This window comes from Protobothrops mucrosquamatus, unplaced genomic scaffold (assembly GCF_001527695.2).
Source record: "Protobothrops mucrosquamatus isolate PMUCROS unplaced genomic scaffold, P.Mucros_1.0 scaffold1793, whole genome shotgun sequence".
Classification (NCBI taxonomy): Eukaryota; Metazoa; Chordata; class Lepidosauria; order Squamata; family Viperidae; genus Protobothrops; species Protobothrops mucrosquamatus.
In genome coordinates, this window is record NW_015387931.1 from 126,819 (window position 1) to 142,531 (window position 15,713).

The 15,713-nt window shown below is 41.5% G+C and overlaps 1 protein-coding gene across 1 annotated transcript in view; it reads right to left on the bottom strand.

The window, feature by feature from the left end:
* Positions 1–15,713, bottom strand: part of BMT2 (base methyltransferase of 25S rRNA 2 homolog) — a 63,789-nt gene that overhangs the window by 12,465 nt on the left and 35,611 nt on the right. The window contains exons 2-3 of the mRNA XM_015823184.1: positions 4,139–4,280; positions 1,666–1,830 (exon numbers count right to left, since the gene is read on the bottom strand). Coding sequence (XP_015678670.1) covers positions 1,666–1,830; positions 4,139–4,280 — 307 coding nt within the window. The remainder of the gene's footprint in view (positions 1–1,665; positions 1,831–4,138; positions 4,281–15,713) is intronic.

Below are 15,713 nucleotides of genomic sequence, written 5' to 3' on the forward strand. Positions count from 1 at the left end.
CCACCTGGAGGACGGGAGTGGAGGAAGTCGTCGAAACACTTAAAGGGACCCCCTACACGGGAGTAGGCACCTTGCCTCTAGTACGGCAGGAGCAGCTGGGTCCGATGACGCGTAGCAGAAGCCGGATGCAGGCAATTGACACACACACTTTATAAGGGTTTCTCCCAGACTGCTGTTTTAACGCCCTGATGATGTCAGACGGGTCTGACGAAAGCTCGGCTTATTAAATTTTTAAACTTTTATACTTGACTCCTCTTGGTGCTGACTCCTGGGTAAATCCATATTCAGGGGAACCACAAATTGTGAGACCACCAGGAGATTTAAAAACTATAAAAGTTTAATACAATTAAAAACACCTAGCTTTCGCCGGCCCTCTGCCAGCATCATCAGGGTGACTAGCAGTCAATGGGATGGCTGTTTATAGGAGTGGTGCCTTTTGCACCCGACTCCTAGACCGCGTGACCGGGCCCAAACGATCTTCCTGCGTTCGGTTCCTGATTGCCCTTTCGCAAGCTGACACGCTCTTGCCTCCCTCCTCCCCACCCCCATTCCTTCCCTGCTTTGCTCGTACATTAGGGGGAGGAAGCAGTTCTTCACCCAAGGCACCTCTTTGTCCGTTGTCCCCCTCTCTCTTCCTGGACCTCCGCGTTCCAACTTTCCTCCCTTCTTCCTCATTGCCCGTGACCCTACTTGCCCTCTCTATCACACCTCATGCCCCCACCACCCTTCCCATTCTCTCATCTCGACCTCTCAACCATCTCCTCTCCTCCTTCTTCCTCCCCTCAACATCCCAACTCGACTCCTCCTCCATGGGTGTGCGTGTGACGGTCGCCTCTCCCTCCACACTTTCCAGCTGGGGGGGGTCGCTGGCGGCGCCAAGCGCGTCCCAACGTTTGTCCCCACAGCCTCACTGTCAGTAGCGCTCCCCTCCTCATACCCACACCCCTTTTTTCCACTGGTCTTCTCCTGCTGCCCCTTCAGTATATATATTTTATATATATATAAAAAATGGTAAAAAGGATATATGCAGTGTTATCTTCATTTTAGATATCAAAAGGGTTTTGTGGCTCCCAGTGTTTTGTTTTCGGTGGGAAACAGGTCCAAGTGGCTCTTTGAGTGTTTTGGGTTGCCTACCCCTGGCCTAGCTGCATACATTATGATTATACAATGATTATACATGAATTCTAACAAAAAAGCCTATTCTATATTTTTCATTTAAATTGGCTGCTTACTTCAAAATATTTTAATTCTATACAATACATTATAGACATGCTATATGAAAGAGGGTTAATTGTCATGCTTTTCCCAATGAACACTGAAAACTTCAGTTTGACAATGGTAATGTTTTTATTGTTGTTAGAGAGCCATAAAACCTATTCCTAATAAAGAGTAACTGGTTGTATAAGTGTGTATATGCTTTATAAGAAGTTATAAACTAACCAAAGCTAAACATTTAAATCACACTGGTTTTAAACAGGAAATTTAGATCGCACAGTTAACTAAACATTTAAATCACAATGGTTTTAAACAGGAAATTTAGATCGCGCAGTTAACTAATGCATTAAGCACAGCAGTGCTCAGAAGTCTTTATTTAAATTAATAAATTGAAAGAATATTACAAAAATTATCTTCCTATTCATAATCACATCACAATTAGACACTTACTCATCCATTATAGAACTATGGCTTAAATTATCAGTAGAAACTTCCATTTTTGAACTTGGATGAACGCTGGTAGTTTGAATGCTTTTAGTAGCAAGAGCTGCTCTTTTCTCATCTTTTTCCAGTGCTTTCCGTTTTCCACCATTTTGAAAATATTCCCGGGACACACTTAAGGCAGAAAGGCAGATAGATTTTTTTAAAAAAAAAAACATGTTCCTGTGGTATTCTATTACACCCATGATTTAAAACATTGTAATTATTGCATATTATGATAGTGTAATTTAAACTAATTATACTTCAGCGAAATGAATATAAAATTAACAATTGGATTTAAGCTAAATGCTAAAATAACCATAGAAACTGTTCAGTATTACACAATTCTTTCAGTTCATGCAGTATTGTAGAATTGCATGGACCTCACCATTTCCCCTTTTTTTCACTTTATCCTTCATATTTTCTTCCCTATGCATTTTCTATAGTAAATTATTTTTTCTAGAAAGTATATTTCTTAAGTTATCTAGTAATTAAAAACGATTAAACTGTCAGTTCTGAAATGAACTCTTTAATATGATTCCAAGTAAAGACTACAGATAGTCCTCATCTTACAACCATATGTTTAGCGATCAAAGTTACTATGGCACTGAAAAAGTGACTTACGACAGGTCCTCGCACTTATGACTGTCGCAGCATTCCCATAGTCAAATGATCACAATTCAGGTACCTGGCAACCAGCATGTATTTACAATGATTGCAGCATCCTGGGGTCATATGATCACCATTTGCAACTTTCCCAGCCAGCTTCTGACAAAGTCGTAACAGAGGTGACATGATAGCAGTGTTCCAGTATTTGAGGGGCTGCCACAAAGAAGAGGGCATCAAACTATTCTCCAAAGCACCAGAGGGCAGGACAAGGAACAATGGTTGGAAACTGACCAAAGAGAGAAGCAACCTGGAATGAAGGAGAAACTTCCTAACAGTGAGGACAATTAACCAGTGGAACAGCTTGCCTTCAGAAATCGTGGGCACTCCATCACTGGAGATTTTTAAGAATAGACTAGACAGTCACTTGTCTGAGATGGTATAGGTTCTCCTGCTTGAACAGGAGGCTGGACTAGAAGACCTCCAAGGTTTAATTCTTATTCTTATTTATTCCTATTCCTATTCCCATTCCATTCTATTCTATTCTGGAAGGCAATTTTCTTTAAAGGCTGCATGAGTCACTTAACAATTGTGGTTATTTGCTAACAACTGTACCAAAAAAGGTCATTAAACTGGACGTAACTTACTTAACTGCAACAGATATTCTGGTCCCAATTGTGGTTGTAAATTGAGAACTACCTATGTCTATGCCACAGAGATCATAAAGTAGTTTCGCTAATGGCTTTACTGTATATATTAGAAAGCATGAAGGAAAAAAATACTGTATGGGATTCTGTGGGCCATTACAGGTTCAGTGCCACAGAGTAATGCACAAGCTCCAAATTACTTTTGAAGCCAGATTTGCAAATAAAACTGAATCCTCATGACTTTCAGTCCTAATCCACAAAACTGGGTAAATAGGATATTATAGTCATTGGTACTAAAGCTGCCAAAAGGTTACAAAAAAAATCAACATTTATTTATTTGGATCCCTTTATTATTTTTATAGTAACTTAAGGTGGTGAATATATACAACACACCTTCCTCCTTCTATTTTTTCCACAACAATGTTGGGGGTGATTTGGGCTAAGACTGCCCCAAGTTCACCCAGCTGGCTTTTATGGCTAAGGCGAGACTAGAACTCAGTGAGTGATTTAATCCACTGTACCAAACTGGCTTTCATCACATAACCCAATCTTTCTCTGAATAGAGATCTTTATATTAAGTTATGTTTTGTGCAGAACCTAAGCCTAATACATACTATAGAGTTTTGATCAGGAGTAGGCAATCTGAAACTCTCCACATATTTAGAATTTCAACTCTCAAGCAAGTACAACCAAAAGCCAAGAATTGGGACAATGTAATTAAAAAAACTGGTGGTGGGCATCAAGTTTTTACAATTCACTTCTGGTAAAGATAACATTTTATTCAAGAATACCTGGAACTGGATTATCATCATTCAGTTGCTATACTTAGGCTAAAAACAGAAAATTCACAGTTGGTTGATAGTTGTTAATAATGTTTAGGTCCAATGAAGCTTTTCTCAAGATTATCTCACAAATTTCTACTTCGCTAAAGATAGATTTTTGTCTTTTAGACACTGATAACCATTCAGCCATCCCTGCAGCATGATTAGAAATAATCAAGATAGGCATAGGTTAAGAGTATAAGTGGATGGTTGGAGCTCTTCAAGCACCTTTACCATATGCTCAGACTGCAAAACACATCCTTCAGAATTGGAAATGTATAGTACTCCCATTATCTTCCATAAAGCTATGAGAGAAAAGTTTTTAATATTATATAGCATTTTCTTTCATTAGACTATATAAAGATTTACCTGCAGCACCATTCAATGCGACCTTCTCCTTCACAAGTTTTAGTCCAGTGATTATCTGCCAGGTTTTTCATTGCTTCAGCATATTCACAGAGAGTTTCTTCATCCTCACAATGTTCACGCCATATTTTATCAAAGTCACCCACTAACCAAAAACACACACATAATATGAAACTTCACTGTGAAAGAAATCATGACAAAGAGGTAGGCTATAGTATATTCCTATATATTTTCTACTTAACAAAATCCAGTGTGTAATGTGAGCTTACAAAACAACTGATCCAGACAATCCTACCCCTTTGCAGGCTTACTTGAGGATATGAATATATTCATTAGGACATCAGTTCTAAAAAGTACTTTCCCTGTGACGGTGTTCATGCCTGAAACATTTTGTGCCATGATTTCTGAAGTGAAGAATTTTTAAAAATAGAAGTTATTCCTTCACGTTTACTTCCCATGCTTGATAAAAGATTTGTAATTCCCTAATCAAAAACATTTACTTGATTTGCTGTCTTAACAGGCAAACTACGCGTACCCAATTATTAACACAACAATTACTCCGACTACCATTTCTTGAAACTTCTCATCACAGTGGCACAATTGACACTGAAGATTGTATAACAATGGTGCAAAATCTCAGTTAAGGCACTATTGCTCAGGCCAGTGATCAGGAGCTTGTCATTTGAAGGTGTTCAGAAATAACTTGACATGGCAGACTATCACAGTTCAATTTGGTCTTCACCTGCAACCGACCAAAATTGGCTGACTTAACAGAATGTCACCAACTGGTTCCACTAAACAGTGTGTGTCTCTTTGTGTGAGAGAATCACCACACACACACATATACACACACAGGGTGTCTATTTAAAAGAAAGTGTGGGAGATGAAAATATAGCCCCCTCCTCATATAACAAGATGAGGCTAGAACAAATCTGAAATAGGCCCCCACAGAAGTGATTTGAAGCTCTAACTTGAACTTTATGCTGTTTCACAATACGAACGTACTATTTGTAATCTGCTGAGCAAAGTAGATAGTTCTACGTATATTTGGAACATGAGTATTGTAACCGTGGGAGAAATAGGGAACTGAAAAGTAGCTGATGGATACGGGTTCCAATGTACACAGGTATATGTGGAAAGCAGGTCAACAGGAAGTCAGTGAAAAGTCAGCAGAAGTCAGCGGACCATCTGACTACAGTCTTAGAACGAGAAAGGGTATAAAAGGTTGGGAGAGAGAGGAAAGAGAAAGAGAGAAAGAGAGAGGGAGAGGAAAGAAAAAGAGGGAGAGGAAAGAGAAAGAGAGAGAGAGGAAGAGAGAGGAAAGAGAGAGGGAGAGGAGAGAGGGAGAAGAGAGAGGAAAGAGAAAGAGAGAGGAAAGAGCGAAAGAGAGGGGAGAGGAAAGAAAGAGAGAAAGAGAGGCAAGAGTGAGAGGGAGGAAAGGGAGAGAGAGAGAGAGAGAGAGAGAGAGAGAGAGAGAGAGAGAGAGAGAGAGAGAGAGAGAGACCCTTTTAACATCTAAAATGAAGATAACACTGCATACATCCTGCACATATCAATCATAAAGATAAAAAAGGATATATGCAGTGTTATTTTCATTTTAGATATCAAAAGGGTTTTGCGGCTCCCAGTGTTTTGTTTTCAGTGGGAAACGGGTCCAAGTGGCTCTTTGAGTATTTTGTGTTGCCTAGCCCTGGGCTAGAACAAACCTGAAATAGGCCCCCACAGAAGTGATTTGAAGCTCTAACTTGAACTTTATGCTGTTTCACAATACGAATGTACTATTTGTAATCTGCTGAGCTTTGTGCAATATGAAATTGCAAAGTGGATAGTTCTATGTATATCTGGAACATGAGTATTGTAACCGTGGGAGAAATAGGGAACTGAAAAGTAGCTGATGGATGCGGGTTCCAATGTACACGGGTATATGTGGAAAGTAGGTCAACAGGAAGTCAGTAAAAAGTCAGCAGAAGTCAGCAAAAGTCAGCAGACCATCTGACTACAGTCTTAGAACGAGAAAGGGTATAAAAGGTTGGGACTGGACCTGGTTGATTTGCCATTGGCCTATAGCAGGGGTAGGCAACCCAAAACACTCAGAGAGCCACTTGGACCCGTTTCCCACCGAAAACAAAACACTGGGAGCCACAAAACCCTTTTGATATCTAAAATGAAGATAACACTGCATATATCCTTTTTTATCTTTATATATATATGTGTGTGTGTGTGTGTGTGTGTGTCTGTGTGTGTATATGTTTGTGTGTGTATATATAAAATAAAGGTAAAAAGATATATGCAGAGTTATCTTCATTTTAGATGTCAAAAGGGTCTCTGTCTCTTTCTTTCTCTTTCCTTTTTTCTTTCTTCTTTTTCTCTTTCCTCTCCCCCTTTCTTTATCTTTCAGTCTCTTTCCCTTTCCTCTTTTTCTCTTTCTCTGTCTCTTTCCCTCTTTCCTCTCTCTTTCTCTTCTCTTTCCTCTCTTTTCTCAATCTTTTCTCTTTCCTCTTTTTCTCTTTCCCTTTCTTTCTCTTTCCTCTCTTTCCTCTCCCTTTCTCTCCCTTTCCTCTCCCCCCTTTCCTCTCCCTTTCTCTCTCCTCTTTCTCTTTCCTCTTTCTCTTTCCTCTTTTTCTCTTTCTTTCCTCTTTTTCTCTTTCTTTCCTCTCCTTTTTCTCTTTCCTTTCTCTTTTTCCTAACTTTCTCTTTCTTTCTCTCTTTCCTCTTTCTTCCTCTTTCCTTTAACTTTCTCTCTCTCTTTCCTCTCTTTCTTTCTCTGTCTGTCTGTCCCTGTCTCTCTTTCCTCTCTCTTTCTCTTCCTCTTTCCTCTAACTTTCTCTCTCTCTTTCCTCTCTCTTTCTGTCTCTCTCTTTCCTCTCTTTCTCTTTCCTCTTTCCTTTCTCTCTTTCTCTTTCCTCTCTTTTTCTCTCTTTCTCTGTCCCTCTTTCCTCTCTTTCCTCTTTCCTTTCTCTTTCCTCTCTCTTTCTCAATCTTTTTTCTCTTTCCTCTCCCCCTTTCTTTCTCTCTTTCCTCTTTCTCTCTTTCCTCTCCCTTTCTCTCCCTTTCCTCTTTTTCTCTTTCCTCTCCCCCTTTTCTCTCCCTTTCTCTTTCTCTTTCCTCTCTCTTCTCTTTCCTCTCTTCTCTTTCCTTTTTCTTTCTCTTTCCTCTTTCTTTCCTCTCCTTTTTCTCTTTCCTTTCTCTTTCCTCTAACTTTCTTTGTTTCTTTCTCTCTTTCCTCTTTCTTCCTCTTTCCTTTAACTTTCTCTTTCCTCTCTTTCCTCTTTCTTCCTCTTTCCTTTAACTTTCTCTTTCCTCTTTCTTTCTCTGTCCCTCTCTTTCCTCTCTCTTTCTCTTCCTCTTTCCTCTAACTTTCTCTTTCCTTTTTCTGTCTCTCTCTTTCTCTTTCCTCTCTTTCTCTTTCCCTCTCTTTTCTCTCTCTTTCTCTTTCCTCTTTCTCTCTTTCCTCTTCTCTTTCTTTCCTCTTTCTCTTTCCCTCTCTTTCTCTGTCTCTTTCTCTTTCCCTCTTTCCTCTCTTTCTTTCCTCTTTCTCTCTTTCCTCTCTTTCTCTTTCCTCTCTTTCTCTTTCCTCTCTTTTTCTCTTTCTCTGTCTCTTTCTCTTTCCCTCTTTCCTCTCTCTCTTTCCTCTTTCTCTCTTTCCTCTTTCCTTTCTCTTTCCTATCTTTCTCTTCTCTTTCCTCTCTCTTTTCTCAATCTTTTTTCTCTTTCCTCTCCCCCTTTCTTTCTCTTTCCTCTTTCTCTCTTTCCTCTCCCTTTCTCTCCCTTTCCTCTTTCTCTTTCCTCTCCCCCCTTTCCTCTCCCTTTCTCTCTTTCTCTTTCCTCTCTCTTCTCTTTCCTTTTTCTTTCTTTCCTCTCCTTTTTCTCTTTCCTTTCTCTCTTTCCTCTAACTTTCTCTTTCTGTTTCTTTCTCTCTTTCCTCCTCTTTCCTTTAACTTTCTCTTTCCTCTCTCTTTCTTCTTTCTTCCTCTTTCCTTTAACTTTCTCTCTTTCCTCTTTCTTTCTCTGTCTGTCTGTCCCTCTTTCCTCTCTTTCTTTCTCTTCCCTCTAACTTTCTCTCTTTCCTCTCTTTCTGTCTCTCTTTCTCTTTCTGTCTCTCTTTCTCTTTCCTCTTTCTTTCCCTCTTTCCTCTTTCTTTCCTTTCTCTTTCGCTCTTTCCTCTTCTCTTTCTTTCCTCTCTTTCTTTCTCTTTCCTCTTTCTCTTTCCTCTTTCTCTCTCCTCTTTCTCTCTTTTTCCTCTTTCTCTTTCCTCTTTCCACTCTTTCTCTTTCCCTCTCTTTCTCTTCTTTCTCTTTCCTTTTTTCTTTCCTCTTTTTCTCTCTTTCCTCTCCCCTTTCTTTCTTTCTCTTTCTTTCCCTCTTTCCCTCTCTTTCTCTTTCCCTCTTTCCTCTCTCTTTCTCTTTCCTCTTTCCTCTCTTTCTCTTCCTTTCCTCTTTCTCTCCCTCCCTCTCCCTCCAGGTTAGGAGAGAGAGAGAATGAAAGGCAGACGGCGCCAAACGGGCAGGGAAGGGGAGCAGGAGCAGAACGGGAGGCAGCAGCTCCTGGCTGCCGCCCCCATCGCCTCCTCAGCTGAACGGGCGGGCATGGGGAGCAGGACAGGAGGCAGCTAGGATGCTCTGGAGAGAGGTAGACCTCGCACCTTAGAGTGTCTATCACGGCTCCCAGATGAAGGAGGCGGGTCGAAGGAACCACCTGACTCTTTTGGAAGTTTATTGAGAACCCGTGAGCCTGAAAAGCCCTTAGGGTCAGAGCCAGATCTGACTGTGCTGTCTGGACTGAGGCGGATAGGATAAGAATGTCATCCAGGTAGCACTGGATGCGCATAGGAATGGTTCGTAGATGTGCAGCGAAAGTTGCCAGAACTTTTGTGAATACTCTGGGGGCCGAAGAAAGTCCAAAGGGCAGGACCCTGTATTGAAAATGCTGGCCTGCATGGCAAAACCTTCGGAACCTTCAGTGCTCCGGAAGTATGGGAATGTGGAGGTAAGCTTCCGTCAGATCTATGGAAGTCAGAAGGTCTCCCCTTCTGACTTCCGCTTCTGGTTCACGGCAGGCTCAGCCACACGAAGAGCTGTCGCTCTTCGTTGGCTGTTTTCTCTCCACCGGTAGACCCTTATGCGGGTCTTAAATCGCCCTGGAGGGGCGACCACCGTCGAGGCTTTTGCTCGGCTGTGGTGGAGCGGCGGCTCCCCCGACAGTCCGAGCTAACTCCGTAGGGCCGACAGAGAAGAAGATCGGCCAGTAAAATGGCTGATCACTTTGCTGTGCTAGCTGAAGTCATAAAATCATCTAAGCATAAAGAACCACCGTGGTGAATCCCGGTGAGACTTTTCCTCCCTCTCTCCGTCCTGACTATTTGCCTGAACTACTTTTCCTGCAAAGAGCTTGCTTTTTGGATGACTTCCCTGTTCTAAGAAAGCGGCATCTGTCTGGGGAAAAAATACTTTAAACAAAATTACAGAATAGCACTTATTATATTTTGAACTTTTTGGATATTGGGCATCCCTGGAAAGATTTGTAATATAGAGCATTATTCTACTTACTATACTGAAGATATTTGCTTTTTTCTATCTCTTTCTTTGTCATTCTTAACGAGATAAAGGCTTTTAACGTGCAAAGAAAAAAAAATTCTATAGCTTACTGAGGACATCTTGTGGCAAAAATATTTACTGCAATTGTAATGTCTTTGCTTTGAAGATGGTTTTGACCTTCAGAAATTAACAAGAAGAAAAGATAAAGGCTTGGAAACAGCCGTGGGTTGTGTTTGTGATTTAAAAATTGTGGAGGCGGATGTATATGGACTCTTAATAAATATAGTTTCCACAAAAAGATTAAAAGACTCTTTTACTATGGAAATAGAAGACTTTTACCCACAGCTTGACTATGAGCTTATATTGGAAAAAATATTGGAAATGATAGAGGAGATGAAGTCATGGAGAAAAACTAAAGATTATTTTGCAGAATCACAAGCTGAGCCTCAAACTTTAAAAGATCAACCTATAGGCCAAGAAGAAGCCTATATGCAACAGTGCGCACAATCTGAGATGGAAGAAGAATTTATTGATCAATTGAATTCTGGACTGGATTATGAGCTGATATTGGAAAAAATATTGGAAATGACAGAGGAGATGAAGTCATGGAGAAAAACTAAAGACCATCTTGTAGAATCACAAGCTGAGCCTCAAATTTTAAAAGATCAATCTACGGGCCAAGAAGAAGCTTATATGCAACAGTGTACACAATTTGAGATGGAAGAACTCACTGATCAATTGAACTTTAGAAAAATTCTGGACCCAAAATCCCAGATTGAGACTTTAAATGACTACTCTATAAATCAACTAACTACTACAGAGGAGGATATTTCACAAGTCTATGTACAAACGGTGGAGAACTTTGAAGATCAAAAAATGACTATAAGTGAAGTACTCCCATTGCTAAAATTAACAGGAATTGACAGCCAGACGCGATCGATTGAAAGTTATGACAACCTGGATAATCAAGCTGAAATTATAATATGGAATAAAATGGACTATATTGCTTACATGATACTGGAAGAAGGGGAAGAGAATTTTGATCAGATCGATTTGTTGATAAACATTAGTACTCAAATACTGAAATTTGATGACATAGATGCGACATTACGGAAACCAGCTTGGTATAGAAAAAAAGCCAGAGTTAGATTTAAAAATGTGATTTAAAATCTTAATTATTAGGTCAAAAAGGCTTTAGAGATTTGGACTGATTTGACAATCTAATTGAGTAAATGAAAGCAGTAAGATAATAATTGGTGTAATAATATGTTTGTCTTAGATACGATAGTTAATTTGGTTGAGATTTAAATTTTACTTAACAGGTTGAAATGATTCCTTTTTTTTGTTTTTTTACTCTGTTTATATAGAAAACTATTTTGTAATAGCAGAAAAATTAGAGAGATCTATGATAAGAGAAGAAAGGGTATTAATTAATGATGTATTAGATTAAGAGATGGAATATATGTGAAAATATTAGAATGTTATTTTTGGAATATTATGTGTGTTGTAGAAGGGATACCCAAAGTTTTATTAATATGTTTGTTTAAGATTAATTGGAATATGTTAATTGAAATTAGTGGAGCTTAAAAGCAGGAGTGATTTATATAGATGTAATAGTAGGGATGATTCTGTGGATTGATTGAATTTTAAGAAGAAATAGATTAAACTAAATTTGTTATATCATGTGAGGGAAATAGAGGAGGGAATTTTTAAGGTATTAATTTTAATTATATATATATGACTTGTTTTGCTATGATTGATTACCCTTTCACCACGGTGTTTTCCTGAGCACCTTGATGTAAAAATTAAAAAAACCAATAAAATGTGTATATATAAAAAAAGAAGTTTCCCCTTCTGACGCCTGCTAAAATTGATTGGAGAGTCTGCATTTTGAATTTTCTGTATGCCAGGTGATTGTTTAGACTTTTTAGGTCTAGAATTGCTCTCCACCCCCCTGAACTCTTCGGGACTAAAAATAAGATGGAGTAGAATCCCTGTCCCTGTTGACCCTTTTGCATCGGTTCTATTGCCTGGATGTCCAGGAGGTGCTGGATGGCCTCCTTGATGAGGCTCCCCTTGATTGGATCCTTGGGCGATGGGCAAGGGACGAAATGGTTCGGGGGTTTGGAGATGAATTCCAGTGAGAGGCCGAATCTGATAGTATTTAGGACCCAGAGGTCCCTGGTGGTGGCCTGCCATCTGTGTGCGAATAAAGCTAGCCTGCCACCAATGGGGGAGCCCTCCCTGCTGCCACTTGGATTTGCGAAAGGGACGCCCCCCCATTCCCCGAAAGGGCCGTTTCGCCTGGAACTGTTGTCTGAATCTGTCCCTGTTACCGGTTCTGTCGCCCTGTCTGTCTGATCTGGGCTGATAGAAGGGACAGGAAAAGGAAGTAGGCTCTGAGCCTGCCTCTGACCGAAAGGGTTGTCTGCGAGGGTAGGAGGAGGCTCTCCTTTCCGTCCTTCTTGAGAGGTGACCTAGGACCTTACGTTTATCCTTGTTCTCTATCAGGTATGGGTTGAGGGACTCACCGAAGACCAAGCCACCCTTGTAGGGTGCGGCAGCCAGCCGCCACTTGGCCTTGATGTCAGCTCGCCATTGTCTGAGCCACAATAGTCTGCGTGCAGAGATGTTGGATGCTATTGCCTTGGCAGAATAGTTTGCGGCGTGTAGTGATGAATCTGCCATAAATTCAGCTGCCGCCACTAACCTTCTTAAATCATGGTGAGTTCTTTCCTCCTCCGGGGAGATCCTGGCTTGAAGTTGGCGCAGCCAGAGCAGCGAAGTCCTGGCGAAAAAGGAATTAGGTATGGCTGCCTTGATCGCCCACGCTGAGGCCTGGTGTGTTCTGCGGAAGGTGAGCTCCGCCTTCTTGTCCTCAGACTTCAGAGCCTCTGCCATATCCCCAGATACTGTGGAAGGGGAGAATAGGGCCGCCAGTGGCTTGTCTACTGCCGGAACATCTATTACCTCCGATAAGGCCGGATCTATGTTGAACAGCTTCTTATCTGTCCCCCCCATTAAAGAGAAAGACCCCAGAGTCCCCAAATTCTTTTGGATTGTATCAAAGAACAGAGGGGGGCAAGGGATAAATTTTTGTGTGTAGGTGGCTTTTGACCGATATTGCTTTGGTCTTGATCCTTCCTGCTGTTTCCTGGTTGGATGACCTGGGCCTCTTGCGACCTGGAGGGCTTACGGAGGAGTTCTGGGCTGTCTGTGTAGCAATGGCATCTGCCATTAGCACTAGAGATATCTCAGCGTGGGAACTGGGAGGAATCTCGTAGTACGGGCCTGCTGGTAGGCCTATTTGGATCACAGAGCAACCTGGTTAAGGTAGGGATCAGTCCAGAGTGGCCCAGTCAATAATGAACAGTCACACCTCTTGCTCTCTCAATTTAGCACTCTGCTGCGAAAGATGTTAGCGGCAAGATCAATTTAATGATGCGACCCGCACACGGTTTGAGCAAGGAACTTAGGTTGATGTGATACTGCCTCCTCCCTTTGTTCTCTTCTCTCCTTCCTTCCTTCCTTCCTTCCTTCCTTCCTTCCTTCCTTCCTTCCTTTATTTATTTCTCCCAGGCGTGGGGAACGGTCCTTTGTGCAAAGGCTGTCAGCTGCTAGTAGCCAGGTGAATTGATCTTAATTTGCGATGGGAAGCTGCAGATGGGAAGAGAAGACGTGTGTCTTCCCTCTCCTCCCCCCCCGTTCGTATCTCTGATAAGACTGTTTGAACGGAGAGCCTGTTATGTGCAGCCCGCTGTTTGTTGGTCTGCGCTGGCTTCCCTGACAATTGAACCCTTCTGAAAGGAATTAAATTGGCTGGCTGGAGTTTGAAAACATGCGCCGAAAATGGCGGCCGTGAGTCCTTTGTTCTTACTGGCTGCCTTTGTTCTTAATGGCTGCCTTTGGAAGGGCGCTCTCTGCGGCTTGCTCGGATAAGAGCAGGTATTAAGCTGCTCTGCTATGTTTGGCTGAGTCGAGGGAAACCAGAAATGGCTCAATTCCCAGAGGGGAGATTCCCTTCTTCCAATCCGAAGCCACGCGGCGCCGAAAATGGCGACCGGTTTCTTCTGCTGATCAGCTGGGGCTGAGGGAAGCCCCTGCAGTCTGCTGGAGCTGAGCGGAAAAAACTCCTGATTCCTTGAGTCCTGCTGGGGACGGTAGCGAAAAAATCGCTTGCTCGTCTCCCGGCTTTTCCGGCGCTCGGCTGGGGCTGAGGGGAACTCCTGGGGCTGAGGGAAAACTCCTGTGCTCTGCCGGTCAGCTGAAACTGATCAGAAATGCTCGTGGTTGCTGGATTCAGCTGGAGACGGCAGCGAGGGATTCGCTTGCTCATCTCTCACCCTCCCCAGCTTCTTTTTGAAAGGAAAGTAAAGAAAAATACAACCTGATCTGTCCTAGAGCCAAATCTGTGTCTTTACGAGCTAGAGATTAAGTCGAGACTGGGAGTTGGTCTCAGGAAGAGGGGGCGTGGTGATTTGGTTGACTTAGTCTATATGGGCAGAAGACAAGCAAAACCCATTGGTGGATTCTCCACTCGTCATGCTGGAGAACTACCTATTCATAGTGTTTTGTATGAATTCAGCTTCAGTTTCCTGGCTGCACCCACTTTCTTGGTCTTCAGACAGCTGCTATGTACCTGCACAAGCTCCCCTGATTAAGATGGAAAGAGGAGATAAGCATACTGATATCAAATATCTGAACTACCACACCCAAGTGGCTTTATAGAAATCCTGAAGAAGAAACAAAAAAAAACCTTGTGAGGTTGTCACTAAGCACAATGAAGCCAAAGAGAAATCAATGATTGTCACTCTTGTTTGTCACAATTTTAAGAAACACAGCCATGTTAGACTGTCCCTGCTAGATCTTAACAGTCATACTAGGCAAATTGTTAGAGAAAAAGTAGCTTGCTTATCCTCCCTAATAACAATCTGGCCAGAATAACAAATTAATTAGTGCTCACATAAATTTATGAGCAGCAATTATGTGGGCCAATTTAGAGCAGATGTGGATGACTTTATCTTCAAAATTTATTACAAAGGACTGCTAAACGATATGCTGCATCTGCCTCAGGACTAACTTTGAACAGCAACCTACCACCCAAAAAAGTTTTGCTGGGTTCTTTTCTGAAGATGTAATGATGGCAAGAAATAATCACTTTCTGTTGCTATCACTGCAACTTAAAAGACTAAGGTATTCTGGCTTGTGATTAGTCATAGTTATTACAGGCTTTGTTCTAGCAATCTAATGATTTTTGCTTTACTGCACACAGTTCCTCAAAAACAAAAGAGCATTCTAGACTCTATGTAATTGGAGAGGAACTCAGGAAAAATAGGATCAATAAACATCCTCTACTTACTGTATCATTGTAAGTCCAGTGCTGTGAACTACCATGTTATCTGAGAATGTTAATTAAGTCCTCAGATTCTATCTGTCTCTAAGGATAAACCATCTTAATTGGTTCCTGGTCAGTTCAAATTGTAACAATGATGATCTTTTCATGCAATGAATTAACCACTCACTTCTAATCTAATCCTATTCCCTTTACCCTTTAATCCATGGTTGTCATGACACAACTAAACTAGTTGTCAACTTTAATGTTGATATGAAAATTTGGAGAAAAACTGTACTAAATTTTTCCAAGATCATTTCAAGAACTGCCTTTGGCAGGAAAGATGGGAAGTAGGGTTCCAAACCTCAGAAAGATGAGCGAGAGAATTCTGACAGATAAATGCAATCCCTACTCCCCTTCCTTCTGGTATATGCTAATCCTGTACCAAGTATGTGGCCCAGCCGAACTGGGTCAAGACTGCCTCCACTAGATGAGTTCAAATCACCAGGACCAGTCCAGCCTAGACGAGTTCAAATCACCAGGACCAGATGGATTACATCCCAAGGTTCTCAAGGAACTGGCAGATGTAATCTCAGAACCACTGAACTATATTTTTCAGAGATCCTGGAGCACTGGGGAACTACCAGAGGACTGGAAAAGAGCTGATGTAGTTCCCATCTTCAAAAAAGGGGGAAAAAAGGACCCAGGAAAT